At 40.2% G+C, this 19,964-nt stretch overlaps 2 protein-coding genes across 2 annotated transcripts in view; both read left to right on the forward strand.

Annotated features, from left to right (window-relative positions):
* Positions 1 to 6,840, forward strand: part of ERLIN1 (ER lipid raft associated 1) — a 35,221-nt gene extending 28,381 nt beyond the window's left edge. Inside the window, exons 10-12 of the mRNA XM_065893866.1 lie at positions 3,127 to 3,216; positions 4,112 to 4,191; positions 5,620 to 6,840. Of these exons, the coding sequence (XP_065749938.1) occupies positions 3,127 to 3,216; positions 4,112 to 4,191; positions 5,620 to 5,841 (392 nt within the window). The 3' untranslated portion in view covers positions 5,842 to 6,840. The remainder of the gene's footprint in view (positions 1 to 3,126; positions 3,217 to 4,111; positions 4,192 to 5,619) is intronic.
* A 9,782-nt stretch (positions 6,841 to 16,622) lies between these two features.
* LOC136136240 (cytochrome P450 2C23-like) overlaps positions 16,623 to 19,964 on the forward strand; it is a 31,937-nt gene continuing 28,595 nt past the window's right edge. The window contains exons 1-2 of the mRNA XM_065894293.1: positions 16,623 to 16,842; positions 18,980 to 19,142. Coding sequence (XP_065750365.1) covers positions 16,663 to 16,842; positions 18,980 to 19,142 — 343 coding nt within the window. The 5' untranslated portion in view covers positions 16,623 to 16,662. The remainder of the gene's footprint in view (positions 16,843 to 18,979; positions 19,143 to 19,964) is intronic.

Genomic DNA, 19,964 nt, shown 5'->3' on the forward strand with positions numbered 1-19,964 from the left:
TTATTGGTGTTTGGTTTTCATTAAAAAAATGTCCATTATTTCTTCTTTGACTCATGAATTATTAAAAGTATATTTTTCAGTTTCTAATTGGTTCTCGGGGGCTACCTTTTTATTGTTGATTTCCAATGTTATTGCATTGTAGTCAGAAAATATGATCTGTTATATGGATTCTTAAGTATTTGTTGAAGTTTGTTTTGTGGATTATCAGTACGTGGTCCTTTTTTGGTAAATGTTCTATGTGTGCTTGAAAAGATTGAATGTATATTCTCTATTTGTTGGATGCAGGTTTCTCTGCATATTCGTTATGTCAGGATTATGAATTGTATTGTTCACATCTTCTGTATTCTTCTGATCTTTGCCTTCTTGAGCTATCAATTACTGAGAGAGGTGTGTTAAAATCTCACACTATGACCATGAATTTTTTTGACTTAAAACTTTTTTTCTTTATGTATTCTGGGGCTATATCATTAAGAATGTTTAGTTTCAGAACTGGATTGTTACATCTCTGTGGAGAATTGGTCCAGTTATGTAATAACCCTCTTTTATAGCCAGACATGCTTGTTGGCTTAAGGTCTATTTTGTCTGATGATAATATAGCTATGACATATTTCTCTTGGTTAGTTATTTTCTTGATGTGTCTTTTCACATCCTTTTACTTTCAACTTTTCTATGTCATTATGTTTTAGGTGTGTCTCTTGTAAACAGCATATAGCTGGATTTTGTTATCTTATCCAATGTGAGAATCTGTCTTTTAACTGGTGAGTTTAGTCTTTTTATATTTATTGTGGTTACTGCTATATTTGGACTTGTTTGTATCATTTAATTTTATGCCATTTACCATGCTTCTTTTTCCCTTCTTTTCTGCTTGGTATTGAATTGATTGTATTTTCTTTATTATTTTCTTCCTTTTACTTGATTGGAAGTTTTACATTCTATTTCTAGAATTTGTAACTAGTTGTTGCCTGTAAAATGTTAACAAGCATACCTGACTTGACAGAGTCTAATCATTCTTTCCATCCTCTTCTTGAACAGTATCTTAGGATGCTTCAACTCTTATCACTGTCCTCCAGTTTTACATATTATTGTTGCCTAGTATTTTAGTTTCATGTTGTTTTTATTCCCCCATTGATATTATCATCATTGATTCCTACAGTAAATATTTTACTTTGATTTAAATATGTTGTGTAATTTTTTCCTCTCCATTGCTTCTGACAATTCATTCTTTTTTTCTGCTAGCTTTTTTTCAGTAAAGGCTAAGGACTGGAAAATTTATTCAGTCTTCCTTAGTCTGAAATACTTTTATTTCATTCTTGAATGGTAATTTAGCCTACAGTTCTAAGCCCAACTAAAGTTACTTTTCTTTGTCACTTTGGCAGTAGTATTTTGTTTTTGTTTGGCTTCTCCTCCTCTTTTTACTTTTAAGAATTTTCTCTGTTTAAAAAAAAAAGAATTTTCTCTATCTTTGCGTATTCTCTAGTTTCACTATGATATGCCACTGGGCTGGTGGGTAGGGTTGCAGCCCTTTAGCAGGTCCTCGGGTTTTATAGGGGAATTTCAGTTTTAACATCTCAAGGCTTCATCTCCTGGCCCTGCTGGGCAATAGCCCAAGGACCTTTCTCTTACTAGTCTAATAACCACTCCCAGGGCTGCCACCATACAAGCTCTCAGCTCTCTCTTCACTTGTCTCTCTTGAGGATCTCTCATTCTTTCTTATGATCTCAATTAGACATTAGAAAACAATTTTGTTATATTTTATCTAGCATTTTAAGGTGTTGGAAGGGTTTCTCATTAGCCTACTCCACCATTTTTCTAGAACTAGAGGTTTGGTCATGCTCTTTATTGGTTTATGCCCACACAACAGAGAACATTGTGAAATGGGATTACTGCATCAGTTCCCCATGTTGATACACCATTCTCTGGGTTCTAGCTGCAGGCTCCTGATTCCTGACTTTCTATTCAAATTTTATCTTGAGTTTCTGCTTATAGCTAAATTTTTAGCCCAGCTGAACACAGCCTATTTTTAGGACGGTATGGTGATAAATTGATTTTATGCTGATGGGGAGATAGGGAAGTATGCCCTGGAGTAGCTGGTAAAGGATCCTGCTTTATGGAAAGAAGAAACCACCTGGAAATGTTCTTTCCATTATACATTTCCTCCAGAGGCCAAGGAGAAGATATGTTAAAATTCAACTTCTTTGGCTGAAAAGGAGAATTGAGAATGTTCTTCGAGAATTGCAGTGATTGTATTGAAAATATAATTAGAGTCTTTCTTCCCTGGTCCTGAATCCTTTGGTTAAGCCAGAGGTTTCCTAAGGATGTTTTGTTTTCCCTGCCTGTAATTGCCTGCTGCAGCTACCTTGTTCACTCCCAACACTTGTTTTCACATTCTCAGGTGAATTACCCTGCTTTCTCTTTTATCTTCTACAGTAGTCAGAATACTCCTCCTCTGGTAACCCTTCATCACATCATTTCCCTGATGGTTACATAACAGTTGATCCTGAGTATATATTAAAGTTAAATTCCTTAGCCTGTCACTCAAAACAGGGGTCTTCCAGCCCTCTCTCTAATTTTTTTGTTGTCTTCTTTTATCAGCTGGCTCTTTATCACCTCTTCAACTGCGACTTGCTATGCTAATTCGTATATCTTGTTTTTGTTTACACTTTCTGCCAGGTCCTTATAGGTCATGTTTATTATTTTCTTTAAGATTTCTTCCAGAAGGTCTTCCTTTTTTTATCTTCCATATTCTTTCTTTCTCCTGCCACATTATATAATTGTCCTATGTTGCCATACATTTGTGTTGCTCTGTTTTTGTTCTGAGAACGTTCATGAAGTATCTTTTTTTCCCCCATTAGCTTGTGGACCATTGCCATTTAATCCCATGAAGGACTGGAACTGTCACCTTTTGTACTCTTCCTTCCTACAAAACAAGCACTGTCAAAATAGAACAGTGAAGTAGGAAATAAATTCCCTTTTTTCTGTTGAGTTGTTTATAGTCTGAATAGATAAAACAATGAAACAATGAGCCCATAAAACCTTATATAATTGTTAGACTATGTGCTCATGTTTCTAAGTACCTCTGGAACTAGAGAAGTGTTTTTGAAGATCTTGTTTTGTGTATAATTATAGAAGCAGAGAAGATTGCACAAGTGGCAAAAATTCGGTTTCAGCAGAAGGTGATGGAGAAAGAAACTGAAAAGCGCATTTCTGAAATTGAAGGTACCTCAGGGAGAAAAGAGGCTCTGACCATCCTGAGCTGCTTCTCTGTCTCAGGGACTGGGTCTGGGTTATGGTGGGTGGTCTGGAGGAAGTAGCTGGCCTGATATTCTAGACAATTTTTTTTTTAAATTGCCATTGTGTATCTAGCTCTTTTGTTTGGTTTGTGACTATGGGAAACCCAGCCTTTCATTTTCCATCCTTAAGTTGGGGCTTATTTGTTCTCAGGCAAAGTAATCGGTTTTAAAGAATACACAAGATAAGAAACCCCACCACCACCAGTTTCTTTTCTACCTGTCAACCAAAAAAATAACCAAACAATTAGCTGGGGAAAAAAGAAGCCCTGATTGTCGTAGAGGCTCCCAAACTGTTGATTACACATAGTGGGATGTCGATGTTCTTAGCTCACCGTCTTGAATACCAAATATTCAACCTCTTTTGCTTATATGATGATGCTACCTATCATTCTACATTAACTGATTCTGAATCAGATTTAAAGGGGCTGGAGACAGTGCAAATAAATAGAGCAGAGCTCTCATGTCTGGACTTAATTATTAATACTTAAAGCCTAGAGCCTGGGTGGGGTGTGAGGCTTTAGGTGATGAGGGGTGGAGGAAAGAAGGAGCAACTTAAGGTGGAAAATGAAGTGGATTCAGACGGGCTGAGAGTTAAACTTGATATTGACAAGAGTATTCCCCTTTGAGAAGGAGTTGTCTGGGGACTGGGATTTGAAAACTGCAAATGTTGTTTAATGCCTTTAAAGTAAAGTGAATGATTGGAATATCAAGCAGTGGATAAAGGGGCTTCTACTTAAGGTAGAGTCTGAACTCTTACCCAGCTGAGGAAATGGATCGCAACTTTGCTCTGTTTTAAACACCCTGACTGTTTTGCTTACTAGATGCTGCGTTCCTGGCCCGAGAGAAGGCAAAAGCAGATGCTGAGTATTACGCCGCACACAAATATGCCACTTCAAACAAGGTGACTGGCTCTCTGTGTCACTCTCCTAGTAATATAGGTTAAGTTTTTGCTTTCGCCTGTGGGGGTTCTAACACGATGGAGGCGATTTTATCCAGTGTCAAGGAAGGGTAGTTACCATCACACCCTCTAGAATTGGCCAGTCACTTGGAAAGACATATGTTGCACATTCTATGGGTAGAGAACTTTGTATAGTTCTTTATAAAAGTGGGGAGCTAGGACAAAGGCAAGCAGATATATAAACCCAGGTCAAGTGCCATAAATTCATCCATTTGTCCTGCTGTATAAGGGCTCAATAATCAGGAAAGTTAAAGGTCTTCTCCTGAAATGACAGGAGTGACAGGAGAGGAGTAAAGTTCATTTAAAATTGCTTCCCAGATCAGGTAGACCTTTGGGGTAGATGCTAAGCTTGTTTAGAGCAGAGTTTCTCATCAGACATTCTTAGCATCTTGGGGTGAGATACTTTTTCATTATTGAGGCCTATCTCATGCATTCTGGCCCTTGGCTGCTAAACTGTCAGTAGTGTTCACCAATTATTTTAACAATCCACACCCACCACCACACACACACATTTCCGAATGCCCCCAGTTGAGTACTGCTTGTTTGTTGGATTTAAAAAATACTCTAGTCATGAGGAATTTCATATGTGGTAATTTGAGAAAGGAAGTTGGGCGATGTGTGGGTGAACAATTTTTGTATAGGGACTGGGGTAAGTTTAGCTCTAGAGAGTACAGACCTAGTTAGTAGGAATTATTTAATTAAAAGTCAGCTAGAACCCCTTGTAGTCTGAGAAGGGAAGGATATAGGGAAGGATATGACCAAGGTTTATAAGGTTATTAATTATACAGTAGAGTGGAACAGAGGAAAAGTTGAGAAGGAGATTGCTAAGGTATATGATGCAGTCTGAAAGGTTAGAGTCAAGATTTAAGGTATAGACAGGGCTTAAACTTTTTCCATTTAGGAAGGAACAACATAATCTATATTCAGAAGTCTGAAGATACGGTAGCTTGTCAGAACAAGAGTTGTCAGTACTTTGAAATCCAGTGTAAATTTAGAAATAAACTTAACATATTGGAGGACACAACTCTATAGAAACAGAACGGAATTTGGTCAAGATGAAGGCAAGATGAGAAATTTCAGTTTCCAAACCAGTGATCCAAATCTGTCATGGGAAAAGCTGGCCAGGCACAAGTGTCAAGGCTTTGTCATTGATGTGAGCCTTATGCTGAAAGGGGCAGTAGTTTTATGCCATTCTGAAAAATGCTGTCAATGTGATAGCCACACTTCAAAGTGAGAGAGGGTCATTGGTAGCAATTCACAGTTGAGGAATGATATTCAGGAGAACAATAGGGAAAATCTGTGTAAGGAAAGAGAGCAGTGACTATTGCACCAAAGTGTTCTGATGCCTTTGCTCTTGTTTGCCTCTCACAGCACAAATTGACCCCGGAATATCTGGAGCTCAAAAGGTACCAGGCCATTGCTTCTAACAGTAAGATCTACTTTGGCAGCAACATCCCTAGCATGTTCGTGGACTCCTCTTGTGCTTTGAAATATTCAGAGGTTAGGACTGGAAGAAAAAGCTCTCTCCCCTCTAAGGAGGCTCTTGAGCCCTCCGGAGAGAGCCCCATCCAAAGCAAGGAGAGCACAGGTTGATGCAACAGGTGGAAATGTTCTCCCATATCAAGACATGGCCCAAGGGGTTAAGTGGGAACGATGGTTATACGACTTCAGATTTACAGAGAACTCATGCTCCGTCTGTTCTGCCTTTCCTGTGGTGGTCCTGGTTTATCAGCTGATTGCAGGATAGAGCCAGCTGTCTGGCACCCAGATGGTCTTTTCAGGTGCAGTTTTATCAAATATCCTGTGTATGTTCCTTTCTAAACTGGTACTCATGAATGAGGGAAAGTCTGATGCTAACATACTGCCTGCACTGGAATGTTAAACACTAAATATTTAACAAGCTGTGTTTTTCTAAGCTGAGATCTATTGGATAATGTTTACATTGGTCCCCGGGGAAATGTGTGCTCAGTCATTCAAGAGATAGGAGGTCAGAGAAAAGGCGGCCAGGATGTGGTAAGTGTAAAGAAGACTGATTATGCCAGGACCCAGGCTTTCTCTTTTGGGTCTAGTCCCAGCATTCATCCGTGTGAGTAGCATCTAGTCCGCTGAAGTTCCCCAGGAAATGATCTTCCACTTGAGCAACTATTTACTTGATACGATTTGCACCTTTTTGTTTTCCTAGAGTCAAGATGGTGGCCTGCTGGGACATGCACCTTGCCACCCAATCAGAGATTCTTCATAGAGATTCCTAATCATTAGTTTATTGCATTAGTAGGCTCAGAGATAGAGCTTAGTTTGAAGTTTTGGGTGAGATGAAACCTTTGCTTTGAACCAAAGCTCTGAGGGCCATACATACCCCTCCATGGGGTGATGACTGTCTCTGTCACTGCCCAGGCCATGTGTGACTAAGGTGCCTGGTCTTTAGGCTCAGACAACTCCTTCTATGTCACCTCTCAGCTCTGGCCAAGAGTGGAACAGGACTTTAACCAGAAATAGAAGCAGCATCCAGTTCCTAGCTGTTCACTGCACAGTGTTGTATCATAACTGCAGGAAGTTTTTATTTTTAAAACTGGATTTGGGGTACATTCATTTGCCCCGGTACCTCTGCTTGAAGGTCAGATCCTGGGGCTGCCATGGTTACTGGCCCACGGGTTCTCCTTCTCAACACTCATCAGGAGCCCACTGGGTGGATCAAGGAGTAACCTAGAAAGCACCCTTGGTCATCTTTGCCTCCTTCCCTCCTGGCCCTGAGATGCTGAAATGTAAGTTGTTCCGCAGCTTTCACCTCAACTAGGAGATCAGGATTATTCCACTGACTTCCTAGGCAGCCAGTGGATTTAAACTTACATGAGAGGATGACAGAGTTAGCCTGTGGCTATGGGAGATCTGTTTCATCTGGACGTTTTTTTAATCTTAAGATTAACTTTCTTGAATCAGTGTGCCCTGTAGTTAGGCCTGAGTTTACGCAGTTTAAGACACCATTTGTGTACACTGTGTTCAAGCCAGACAGAAAAGTCATGGGACCACTTCCAGAAACCTTTAAGCTAACTGTCAGTCTCATGACAGCTTCTGGGTTGTGCCAGACACTTAATACGGGAAAGGAGTCCCAGATTTGAGGTCTTTTCCCAGGGCCTTATCCTATAAAGGCATTTGTAATATGGAAAGAATAATTTTTTTGTTTTTGCTCATTTAATTATATACATTCTCTTTATGAATGAATTTTGTGTTCTCTAGCCCTTTTTAAAAGATTTTTGGAACTATATAATAAACTCTTTACCTGTCATATATTGTTGCTGCATATAAATAATGATTGTTGTGGGAAATCTGGATCGTTGACCTTTTTTTTTTTTTTTTTTTTTTTTTTGGTGGTACGCGGGCCTCTCACTGCTGTGGCCTCTCCCGTTGCGGAGCACAGGCTCAGCGGCCATGGCTCACGGGCCCAGCCGCTCCGCGGCATGTGGGATCTTCCCGGACCGGGGCACGAACCCATGTCGCCTGCATCGGCAGGCGGACTCTCAGCCACTGCGCCACCAGGGAAGCCCTGGATCATTGACCCTTGTGCTTTCATTCCTAGAGATGTTTCCTGTTCCCATGAGCTAAAAACTGTTGCCCCAAAGTGATGAATATGGGTTTTCTTACAAACCACAGTCTCTGGTGGCAGAGTTGAGGAACAGGGAAGTAGCACTGTGAAGTTCTCAAGAAAGGACTTCTGCTTAAACTCTCCGCGGAATGTGCTTCCCTGTGCTCACTTGGGCTCAAAGTCTGCCCCTCCCCTGCCCCACCTTCAGGGATGTTCCTTTTGGTAATCTTGAAGTCTAAATTTATATGTGAAATGCTACCTTTTTTAAAAAAGAAACTAAATAAAATTATTTTGCTATCAGTGATTTGTGTTTTTCCCAATGTCTCCTTTCTCTGTCGCTTAACCTGCTCCTCAGGCTGTCCTGCCCATTTCGGCTCGGAGCCAGTTTATTTACTAGTTTAACTTAACTATAGACGCTCTCCTTTCACTTTTCCCAGAAGCCTCGTGTAAGAATTTTGAAAGCAGGATTTCCATTCTTTCCTGACTCACGGAATTTAACAAGGGGTGTTTTGATTCCTTGTGGGATGCAGCCAGCAGCAGAGGAGGGAAGAGGGAGGATGGAGCATCATGCCCCTCGGAGACTGCCTGAGAGCTGAAATACTTACACTGAGGAGGGGAGGGGACATTATCCTGAGGTGGAGAAAAGACAAACTGTACAAATTATAACTGGCAATGGTATGATATCATTAACGTCACTAATTCAGATGTTAACCCAGGAGCCAAGGTTGGACCTGCTCTGCTCAAGCTCTCAACATTCCCTCCTGGGGACAACTTCACAGTGCTGTTGGGGCATCAGGGCTTGATAATTGGGAGTTCTGGGGAAAGCAGCCCTTTTACTCGGGTTCCTGTGGGATCCAACCCCATAGTATCCTACATCTGTGGCTACAAACCAAGGAAATTTAATTCAAACTAATTATCCTGTAGGCTTTTGGTACATCTTAAAATGAAGGGATTTAGAATTAAGTGATTTCTGCCTCTTGCTGTGGGGAAGGAATTCTGTGAATTAGACGTTGTGGCTTCTGATTGCTTTAGGATTAAGTCCCAAGTGTATACACACTGACCTCTCCAGCCCAAGTCCTTGAATGTACCTTCTTTCTGTCCCTTTGCATGTATTATTCCATCCACCTGGCCTACTTTTTCTCCCTTATAGCTCCAACTTTGCTAACTCCTAAAGAGTCTTCACTTCTTCAGAGAGGTCTTCCGGAACTGCTTGCTCAGGTCAGCACCCCACGTTTCCCTGTTTGTAACACTCCACACGCCTCACATTACCTGCTTAATGTCTGTTCTCACAAATGTTTAGCTCCCTGGGGGGCAGGGACTGTGACCATGCTCTTCCCTGGGATGGTATCTGTTGCTCATGCCTTGCACAGTGCCTGGCCCATATGAGTTGGTCAGTTACGTTGTGTGAAAGAACAAAAGGATGAATGTGAAAGGCAGGTAAGTGAGTAGTGGGGAAAAAAGGACATAGAAGTTAGGCTAGAGTGTCCACGTCAGGGCTTAGTGTGTAACCATGGGAAATTACCTAATATCTCTGAACTTGTTTACATATTCTTACAGAGCTCTTCAGTGGGTTCAGCAAGATCTGTTTATGCACCTGGAATAGTGATTTGCACGTGGTGTTTGTTGGGGTGCATTAGTTCACCCAGCCTATTGGAGTCGATATATGTTTGTCTCTGAGTAGCCTGTAAGTTCCTGTGATGGACAGAGAGCACAGTGCCTGATACATACAAGTGCATCAGAAAACACACATTGAATTATGTCTTCAGCAGCAGTGACCTAAGCTAGCTGGATTTTAAATCTCAACCGCAGCCCTCCAGGAACATCTCAACAAGCTGGGCCAGCTTCTCGGCTATCCTCTGGTCTCTTGTCTTTGTGTAAGCATTTTAAACTAATTTACTGTTAATTCATTGCTCACTCCCCCAAATGTCCATTATTATATAACTCGGAATGACATTTTACTTGTTTTCCTTACCACGTTTCTTTGGAATTAGTGCTTTTCATGTTTTTCTCCTATTACCTCTTTCTATCCATTTTTCTACCTTCCATCTGCTACAGGCTGAATGTGTTCCCCTAAAAGTCATGCTGAAGCCCTAATGCTCCATGTGATGGTATTTGGAGGTGGGGCCTTTGACAGATATTGGGTTAGCCAAAAGGTTCGTTTGCTTTTTTCCATAAGATGGCTCTAGTAGCACTCAGTTGTCTTTTTTTTTTTTTTTTTGCAACACGCGGGCCTCTCACTGTTGTGGCCTCTCCCGCTGCGGAGCACAGGCTCCGGATGCGCAGGTTCAGTGGCCATGGCTCACGGGCCCAGCTGCTTCGCGGCATGTGGGATCCTCCTGGACCGGGGCATGAACCCATGTCCCCTGCGTCATTGGCAGGCGGACTCTCAACCACTGCGCCACCAGGGAAACCCCCGCTTAGTTGTCTTTAAATTCATTCGAAACAATTTTGTTAGATTGTATTGTGACAGCTGTCATATCAGCATGCGTTGAAGAAAAGCTTATGAAAACTGGTGAATTTTTGTGTAGCCATTTTAATATTGAAGATGGAAGAAAAACAACATTTTCGGAATATTATGCTTTATTATTTCAAGAAAGGTAAAAACGCAACTGAAACTCAAAAGAAGATTTGTGCAGTGTATGGAGAAGGTGCTGTGACTGATTGAACGTGTCAAAAGTGGTTTGCAAAGTTTTGTGTTGGAGATATCTTGCTGGACGATGCTCCACGGTCAGGCAGACCAGTTGAAGTTGATAGCGATCAAATCCAGACACTAATTGAGAACAAACAACATTATACCACGTGTTAAAAATCATTTGCACCAGCCTGGTTATGTTAATCGCTTTGATGTTTGGGTTCCACATAGGTTAGGCGAAAAAAGCCTTCTTGACCGTATTTCCACATGCCATGCTCTACTGAAACATAATGAAAATGCTCCGTTTTTTTTGGCTGCGTTGGGTCTTCGTTGCTGTGTGCGGGCTTTTTCTCTAGTTGTGGTGAGCGGGGGCTACTCTTCATTGCAGTGGCTTCTCTTGTGGAGCATGGGCTCTAGGTTCAGGGCTTCAGTAGTTGTGGCTCGTGGGCTCTAGAGCACAGGCTCAGTAGTTGTGGTGCACCGAAAACGTTCCATTTTTAAAGCAAATTGTGATGGGTGATGAAAAGTGGATACTGTACAATAATGTGGAAAGGAAGAGATCATGGGGCAAACAAAATGAACCACCACCAAGCACCCCAAAGGCTGGTCTTCATCCAAAGAAGGTGATGTTGTGTATATGGTGGGGTTGGAAGGGAGTCCTCTACTATGAGCTCCTGGAAAATCAAACAATTAATTCCAACAAGTACTGCTCCCAATTAGACCAACTGAAAGCAGCACTCCACGAAAAGCGTCTGGAGTTAGTCAACAGAAAACACATAATCTTCCATAAGGATAACACAAAACCGCATGTTTCTTTGATGACCAGGCAAAAACTGTTTCAGCTTAGCTGGGAAGTTCTGATTCATCCGCTGTATTCACCAGACATTGCACCTTCAGATTGCCATTTATTTCGGTTTTTACAAAATTCTCTTAATGGAAAAAATTTCAATTCCCTGGAAGAATGTAAAAGGCATCTGGAATAGTTCTTTGCTCAAAAAGATAAAAAATTTTGGGAAGATGGAATTATGAAGTTGCCTGAAAAATGGCAGAAGGTAGTGGAACAAAATGGTGAATACGTTGTTCAATAAAGTTCTTGGTGAAAATGAAAAATGTGTCTTTTATTTTTACTTTAAAACAGAAGGAACTTTTTGGCCAACCCAATAATTAGGTTGTTAAGGTGGAGCCTTCATAAATAGAAGTAGATGAGATGTCTACTTATAAGAAGAGATGTCTTATAAGAAGAGATGTCTCGCTGGGCCACATGAGGACACAACAAGAAGAAGGCCATCCGCAAACCAGGAGGAGAGCTCTCACCAGGCACCAAATCTGCTACCACTTTGGTCTTGGACTTCCCAGTATCCAAAACTGAGAAATGAATGTTTAAGCCACCCAGTTTATGGTATTTTGTTATAGCGGCCTGAGCAGACTAAGACGCCAGCTATTTCAATTTTTTATCTTGAAGTATTTTTAAATCTTTCCTTTTCTTTCTATAAATATTTACTGGGTATCTAGTATGTGCTAGTTGCTGAGGCAAGAAAAAAGACTTTTAGCCTTGTGGTGGAGGGGGGTGCTGTTTGGATTGTACAGCAAATAAATAGGCAAGTATGATAGTGTGGTAAGTACCACAGCAGGCAGAACACTGGATGCAAGGAGTACTGGTGGGGGTCAACACAGCCTGGTGGTTTCTAGGAGGCAGTGTCAGATCTGAGCTACATTTTTAAGGGTATACAGGAGGCAGCCAGGCAACTGAAGAGAATGATGGTAATGGTGGAATGTGTTCCAGGCAATGGGAGCACCAGATGCTATTGTATTTTAAAATGCAATTCACTGGGTCCCCATGCCTCAACAGTGTCATGCAGGCAATTAACATGTTGTTTTTCACTGCAGGGTTCCTCCCATACTATGGAAGCTGCAGTCATTCTGCAGATGTATTCAACTCAGATATGCACAAGAATTAATATCCCGAGGGACAACCCTCAACCAATGGAAGAGAGGAGCACAAATGGTCAGAGAGGAGGTGACCCCTAAAACCTCAGTGGAGACAGCAGCCCTCCTGACACAACAGGAGAAACAATGTGAGCATCAAATTGAATACAATTCAAGTGTTCAAGTGCCTGGTATGTGCCAGGAAACCTAAAATGTGTTAAGTGTTGGACCAACAATGAACAAAACAATAGTGAATAAGACATAGTCTTTGTTCTCTTAGAATCAACAGTCTCATGGGAAGGTAGACCTTAATCAAAGAATTCCAACTATGATGAGGCTGTACAAATGGAAAGAATGTACTACTGGTAGTGTGAAAAAAGAGAAGGGGGAGATAAAGAACGAGAAGGTATGCTAGCCAGTTAAAGATCAGGGAATAACAAAAATTTTACAAAATTTTTTTTTAATGAGCAAAGGATCTCAATAGACATTTCTTCAGAGAAGATATATAAGTGGCCAATAAGAACATGAAAGATGTTTAACATCATTAGTCATTAGGGAAATGCCAATCAAAACCACGATGAGATAGGACTTCATACCCACTGGAATGGCAGTAACAAAAAAGACAGACAATAACAATTGTTTGCAAGGATGGGGAGAAATGGGAATCCTCATACACTGCTAGTAAGAATGTAAAATGGTACAGCTACTTTGGAATATGTTTTGACAGTTCCTCAGAATGTTAAGCAAAGAGTTACCGTAAGACCCAGCAATTCTGCTTCTAGCTATCTACCCAGAAGAATTAAAACATGTCCACACAAAGTGAACTGTATACTTTAAAAGGGTGAATTGTATGTGAATTATATCTCAATAAAGCTGTTACTTTAAAAAATGAAAGCTCACATGTGAAGCCTTATAACGTGAAGACCTCAGTTCAAGAACCTTCCAGGAATGGACCAAAGTTTAGTACAGGTGTAACATTATTAGTGAGAATAGGAGCACCAAAAAATGAGGCTGGTGAGGTAGGTGTCAAGAGGGGAGAGGATCATGGTGGGCCTTCTGAGTCTTGTTACATACCAGTGATTTTTCCAAAGGTTAGAAATCTTTCAAGCAAAACATTTCAGAATTAAAAATTTAAAGCACAATACCATTTATATGAGCACCCCAAACTATGAAATAGGTATAAATCTAACAAAATATGTATCTACAGGATCTATATGAGGAAAACTATAAAACTTTGATGAAAGAAATCAATGAAGAACTAAATAGATGGAGAGATAGTCCATGTTCATGTATAGGAACACTCAGTATTGTCAGGGTGTTACTTCTTCCTAACTTGATCTATAGATTCAATGCAATCTCAAGTCAAATCCCAACAAGTTATTTTATGAATACTGACATACTGATTCTAAAGTATATATGGAGAGGTAAAGCACTCAGAATAACTAGTGTAATAGTGAAGAATGAAGTTGAGGCCATGACCTAACTTCAAGACTTACTATAAAGCTACAGTGATCAAGACAGTGTGGTATTGGCAAAAGAAGAGACAAGTAGATCAGTGGGACAGAAAAGAGTCTAGAAATGGACCCACATAAATATAGTCAACCGATCTTTGACAAAGGAACAAAGGCAGTATGGAGAAAAGATAGTCTTTTCAACAAATGGAACAACTGGACGTACACATGCAAATATACCACTCTGGTTCAGGACTTTCATGGTGAGAGGCAGGGAGTATATGGGAGTTCTGTATCTTCTCAATTTGGTGTGAACCGGAAACTGCTCTAGATATATAAAGCCTTAGTAATAAAAGGAAAAGTCCATTAAAAACCAAAAATTAAAAAAAAAATGCTTTCAAGATTTTTAAGCAGGGAAATTGATTAGGTAATTTTAAAACTTCCCTTTTCCAACATGTTTACCAGTCCACTCTGTTTATTCACTTGCTTTCAATGTCCAAAACATTAAAGTTCTAACTTTTCAAACATTTCAAAGTCAATAATTTACCTCATTGTGGAATGTCTGCAAACAATTCTTGCAAACAACTGAGCGTAAGCATCAGTGGACACTGGTTTCACAGAAAGTGCCGGAAAGAATACAGCAATGTATTAATATATGAAGTCCCTAAGCTACCTATGCCTGGGTTCTTCATGCACAAACCAAACCCATCATCGGCTATGGCCCCACAGCGAAAGGATATATGAATGCAGGCCAGTAAGGTTGGTTAATGGAAGCAAATAGTCTGCTGTGGGAAAATACAGAGAAATAGATGGCTCTGAAATTAGTGAAAAATAGTAAAGTTGAAACAAGAATTTTAGTGCTAAATAGATATTTTTAATGTTTTCTGTAATGAGTAGGAAACAGCAGTAGACTTTTTTAGATTTTGAAAAATATTTATTTTAACAAATTCCCCATAAGATAATGTCTAGATTCTGAGACATTACTATTAATAGTAAGATTTATCTCAAAGAATAAATAAAAGCATTAATTACCTTAAATGCAAATACAAGTGAGATAACATTTTCAAATACCAACTAAGTAATCGGGGTTTTTTCCTTTATTGTGGTAAAATACACATAAAATTTACCATTTTAGCCATTTTTAAATGTACAGGTCAGTAATATTAAGTACGACCACAGTTTTGTGCAATCATCACCATTATCTATTTCTAGAACTTTTTTTAATTAGGTAAATTAATAACAAAAATTTTCCCACAAGGAAGGCATCAGATTGTTTCACTGTGGCATTTTATCAAACTTTTCAGGAAAAATAATACTAATCTTTTAATTAAAAATTTAAAAACTTTTATTAAAAAAATGGAGCACTTGCCTACTTATTTTATCTGGCTGTCATAAAACTGATATTAAAACCAAACACATTACAGAGAACAAAATTGCAAACCAATATTCCTCATGTACATAGGTACAAAAATCCCTAACAAAGCAATGGCAAATAAAATCCAGCAAAATAGAAAAGTTTTATTACATCATGAGAAAGAAGAGGTGTTCATCCTAGGAATATAAGGTTAGTTTAACACTTAAAAATCAATCATTGTAGATTGCAATTAAAAATTTTTTTGGTTAGCTTTTTAATTTATTGTTTTGCTGCATTGGTTCTTCATTGCTACACGCGGGCTTTCTCTAGCTGTGGTGGGGAGGTGGGGGGCTACTCTTCGTTGAGGTGCGCGGGCTTCTCATTGCGGTGGCTTCTCTTGTTGTGGAGCACAGGCTCTAGGCGCGCAGGCTTCAGTAGTTGTGGCTCACAGGCTCAGTTGCTCCACGGCATGTGGGATCTTCCCAGACCAGGGATTGAACCCGTGCCCACTGCATTGGCAGGCGGATTCTTAATCGCTGAGCCACTAGGGAAGCTCTTTTTGTTAGCTTTAGAAAAATTATTTATTGGGCTTCCCTGGTGGCGCAGTGGTTGAGAGTCCGCCTGCCTATGCAAGCAACACGGGTTCGTGCCCCGGTCCGGGAAGATCCCACGTGCCGCGGAGCGGCTGGGCCCGTGAGCCATGGCCTATGAGCCTGCGCATCCGGAACCTGTGCTCCGCAACGGGAGAGGCCACAGCAGTGAGAGGCCCGCGTACCGCAAAAAGAAAAAAATTATTTATTGAAGTATAGTTGCTGTACAATATTATTTAAGTTACAGGTGTACAATATAGTGATTCACAAATTTTAAAGGTTAGGGACTTCCCTGGTGGTCCAGTGGTTAGGACTTCGCCTTCCACTGCAGGGGGTGCGGGTTTGATCCCTGGTCAGGGAGCTAAGATCCCACATCCTTGTGGCCATAAAACCAAAACATAAAACAGAAGCAATACTGTAACAAATTCAATAAAGACTTTAGAACTGGTTCACATCCCAAAAAAAAAACCTTTAGAAAAATTTTTTAAAAGTTATACTCTTTATAGTTATTGTAAAATATTGGCTATATTCCCCATGTTATACAACATATCCTTGTAGTGTATTTTATACCTAATAGTTTGTACCTTTTAATCCCCCAGCTTTATAGTTAATGAATCATTAGTGCTAAAAGGAAATAGTACATGTAATGGAGAGGCTTAAAAAATCAAAAGTTGCAGATTTTGTGAACAAGAGGTAGGAAAGATATGAATCCTCCCTAATCTCAAGCTTCAGGAAGGTAAATACGGCCAAAACCAATTCCAGGTTGTTTTTTTCCAAGTCCAAGAACTCAGACCAGCCTTTGGCTGGCAGGTCATACCCCGGGTGTGTACAAGACTTAGCTAACAAGCAATCCAGACAGTTACCAACATCGAGTAGCTGAGATGGCACTGCTGGAAATCACTACTCTTGCTCTTGTGATTTGTGTCACTTGCCTGGTTTTGCTTTTTGTGTGGAAGAAAAGTCACAAACGGGGAAGGCTTCCCCCTGGCCCAACTCCCCTTCCCATCATTGGGAATCTGATGCAACTAAACCTCAAGGATGTCCCTGCATCTCTCTCCAAGGTAAGGGTTTCATTAGAGGCTGGTCATCTCCAGGTAAGGGGGGGGTCATCTTCAGTTTATCTTCATGTCATCTTCAAGCGTTCTTAGTTTTACTCACCACTAAGACACTTCGGGGTGTCTATTTCTGTATTACAAGACAGATACCTTTTTTTTTTTTTTTTCTGGATTGGATCACTTTAGAGCAGGTAGTGAGGTGTGTTGACCTGACCTGAGATATAGGTTGAATTCTAGTGAATGGGAAAATTCTGAAGTCAGAACATACTTTGACTGAAAGGCTTCCAGTCCCCTCTGCGTGTAACACTTACCAAAAGACAAGCCAAGCAAATGTAATAACTGTCCTTTTATATTATTATTACTATTTTATACTAATCTGTGGGATACTTTATGATCCTCCTTCTAAAGAGTGATCCCCCCATCTTGCTCTGACACAGCCCAGCTCTGCTACGCTGACTGACATTCACTCCTTTGGAAATATTCTCTGGGAAAAAGTATTATCTCAGTGAGTTCATTGTGCAACCATATATTCTCCAGAACAACCCTAATTACTGTCTTCTGATGGATGAATAAAGAAAATATGATGCGCACACACAGAGGAGTATTATTTATCCTTAAAAAAGAAGGAAATCCTGCCATTTACAACAACATGGTTGAACCTTGAGGATATTAATCCTAAGTTATTTAAGCCAGACACAGAAGGACAAATACTATATGCACTCATAATGTGGACTCTAAAAGAGTCAAACTTGTAGGGAGCAGAATGGTGGTTGCCAGGGGCTGGGGAAGCGGGAAAATAGGGTGATGTTGCTCAGTTTTGCTGTAAAGAGGAAAGTCATGTTGCCATAGCTGGAAAGGGCTAGAATCCAATGCACAAGTTGGAGAATTGGGCCTTTTTTAGGAGCATGGAGAGTCATTTATATTAACAGAAAACTATGTACATGGGCACAGATTCAGGTAAACAAGTGGATGCTATGGTAGAAGCATATGGACATTCTCTTCTGGTTATTTCTATTATCTCTGTGAAATAGAGAGCAAAGTCATCAGCTGAGGGTGAGGTTGGGAGAGGAGGACCTGGCATTGTGTGCTCCAAAATATAGAGACACACTCATTCAAAGGGAACAAAGGAAGTAAGTTTCATTTTCCTGGGACAGAGAAAAGAGGTACAAAATGGCAAAATTCTCTACCATTTAAGTTAAAAAAAAAAAAAGGCAGAAAGAAAAAAATGGTGTCAAGTTTTGCTTCTTAGAAATAATTATCATAAATAAAAAATGGAGGATTATGATATACAAATGGATTTTTTAACAAATGGATTTTTAAAAAAAATTTTTGGCCGCTCCATGCAGTTTGCAGGAGGATCTTAGTTCCTCAACCAGCACTCGAACCCGCGTCCTTGACAGTGAAAGCACGTAGTCCTAACCACTGGGCCGCCAGGGAATTCCCTAATGGACTTTTAAACATAATTTTATTTTTCACCAATTTAATTTAGAACTCGAACATGTTTCTGCACCATTGTACATCCTCATATAAGTAATTTCAAATGGCTGCTTTGAATTTAACTGCATGGTTGTAAAATACATTTGAAAACACCTCTAGCTGTCAGATGTTGTAGCACTCTATTTTTCCCCTTGGCACAATGCTATCATAAATATATAGATTTCATCCTTTTTAATACCTATTTAGTGAGCTCTCCTTCTGGCACTTATCCTGGCTGCTTCCTTCTCATCTTTAGTTTTACCTTAAGTGTTACCTCCTCATAGATTCCTCATCTATTTTATTGTTTTCCCATTATTATCCAACAGAGTACATTCTTTGTTGCTTTCATAGAATTATGCTCAGTTTCTATTGCAAATGTAGTTTGTTCGGCTATTTACTGCCTGTTACTTCCACTAGACTCTAAGTTCCATGAGGGTTCCTGGCACAGTGTCTGACACAGTATAGGTGCTTGGTAAATATTTGCTCAATTGTTGCATGTATAGATGAAGGAAAGAATGAATCCATGACTGTACCCCAGGTTAAATTCCTGAAAGGAAATTAATGGAGCAAAGTCTAAGCTACATGTGAATCATTACTTAATTTCCACTGAAGCCTCCAATGGAGAGATTTCACAATAGCCCTTACAACCATTTGCATCTCTTTCCAGCTGGCCAAAGAGTATGGCCCCGTTTACACTCTGTACCTTGGATCCCAGATCACTGTGGTCTTACATGGATATGAGGCGGTGAAGGAAGCTTTAATTGATCAAGGTGATGAATTCCTTTACAGAGGACATATTCCAATTATTGACGATACCCAGAAAGGATATGGTATGTTTCAAGATAAAAGTTAATTCTCTTTAGCAAAAAAGTCTGATTAACCTAATGAGTGTCTGTTCTGCAACAAGCTACAAACTAGATGCTGCAATACTGCACTGCAATTCTGATACTAACTACCCAGAGTTAGTGCAGACTCCATAGGTTAAGGGCATCATTCCCAAGAAGACTGCCCTCACTTCTGATGTCAGCCACAAGTTCAGGAGTCTCCAGGTTACCCACACTTCTGACCAACTGGCTAAAAATTCAGGGTTTCCGTGACCACCTCAGGTTCAGTAATTTGCTGGAATGACTCACAGAACTCATAAAGGTGCCATACTTACAATTACAGTTTTATTTATATGAAAGATACAAATGGAGAGACACATAGGGCAAGGTTTGGGAGGGCCCAAATGCAGAGCTTCTGTATTCTCTTCCAAGGAAGCAGAATGCGTTACCCATTTGATGCATTGATGTGTTCACCAACCAGGAATCTCACCAGAGCTTGGTGTCCAGATTTTTTAATTGGAACTTCATTACTTGGGCCCGATTGATTGACTCATTGGCCACGTGATAGAACTCAGTCTCTAGCTCCTTCTATTCCTTGAAAGTCAGGAGGTCAGGCTGATATCACTTGGCTGAAAGCTCCAATTCTCTAAATACAGAGTTGGTCTTTCTGGCATGGAACCCCACCTTGAAACTGTCTAGGGATCCACCATGAGTCACCTCATTATCATAAACTCAAGTGTGATCCCAGAAACTCAGCATGAATAACAAAGGCACTTCTGAGTTAGAAGTGGGCATATCCAAGGGTTTAGAAGCTCTCTCCCAGGAACC

The sequence above is a fragment of the Phocoena phocoena genome, chromosome 16 (genome assembly GCF_963924675.1).
Source record: "Phocoena phocoena chromosome 16, mPhoPho1.1, whole genome shotgun sequence".
Taxonomy (NCBI): Eukaryota; Metazoa; Chordata; class Mammalia; order Artiodactyla; family Phocoenidae; genus Phocoena; species Phocoena phocoena.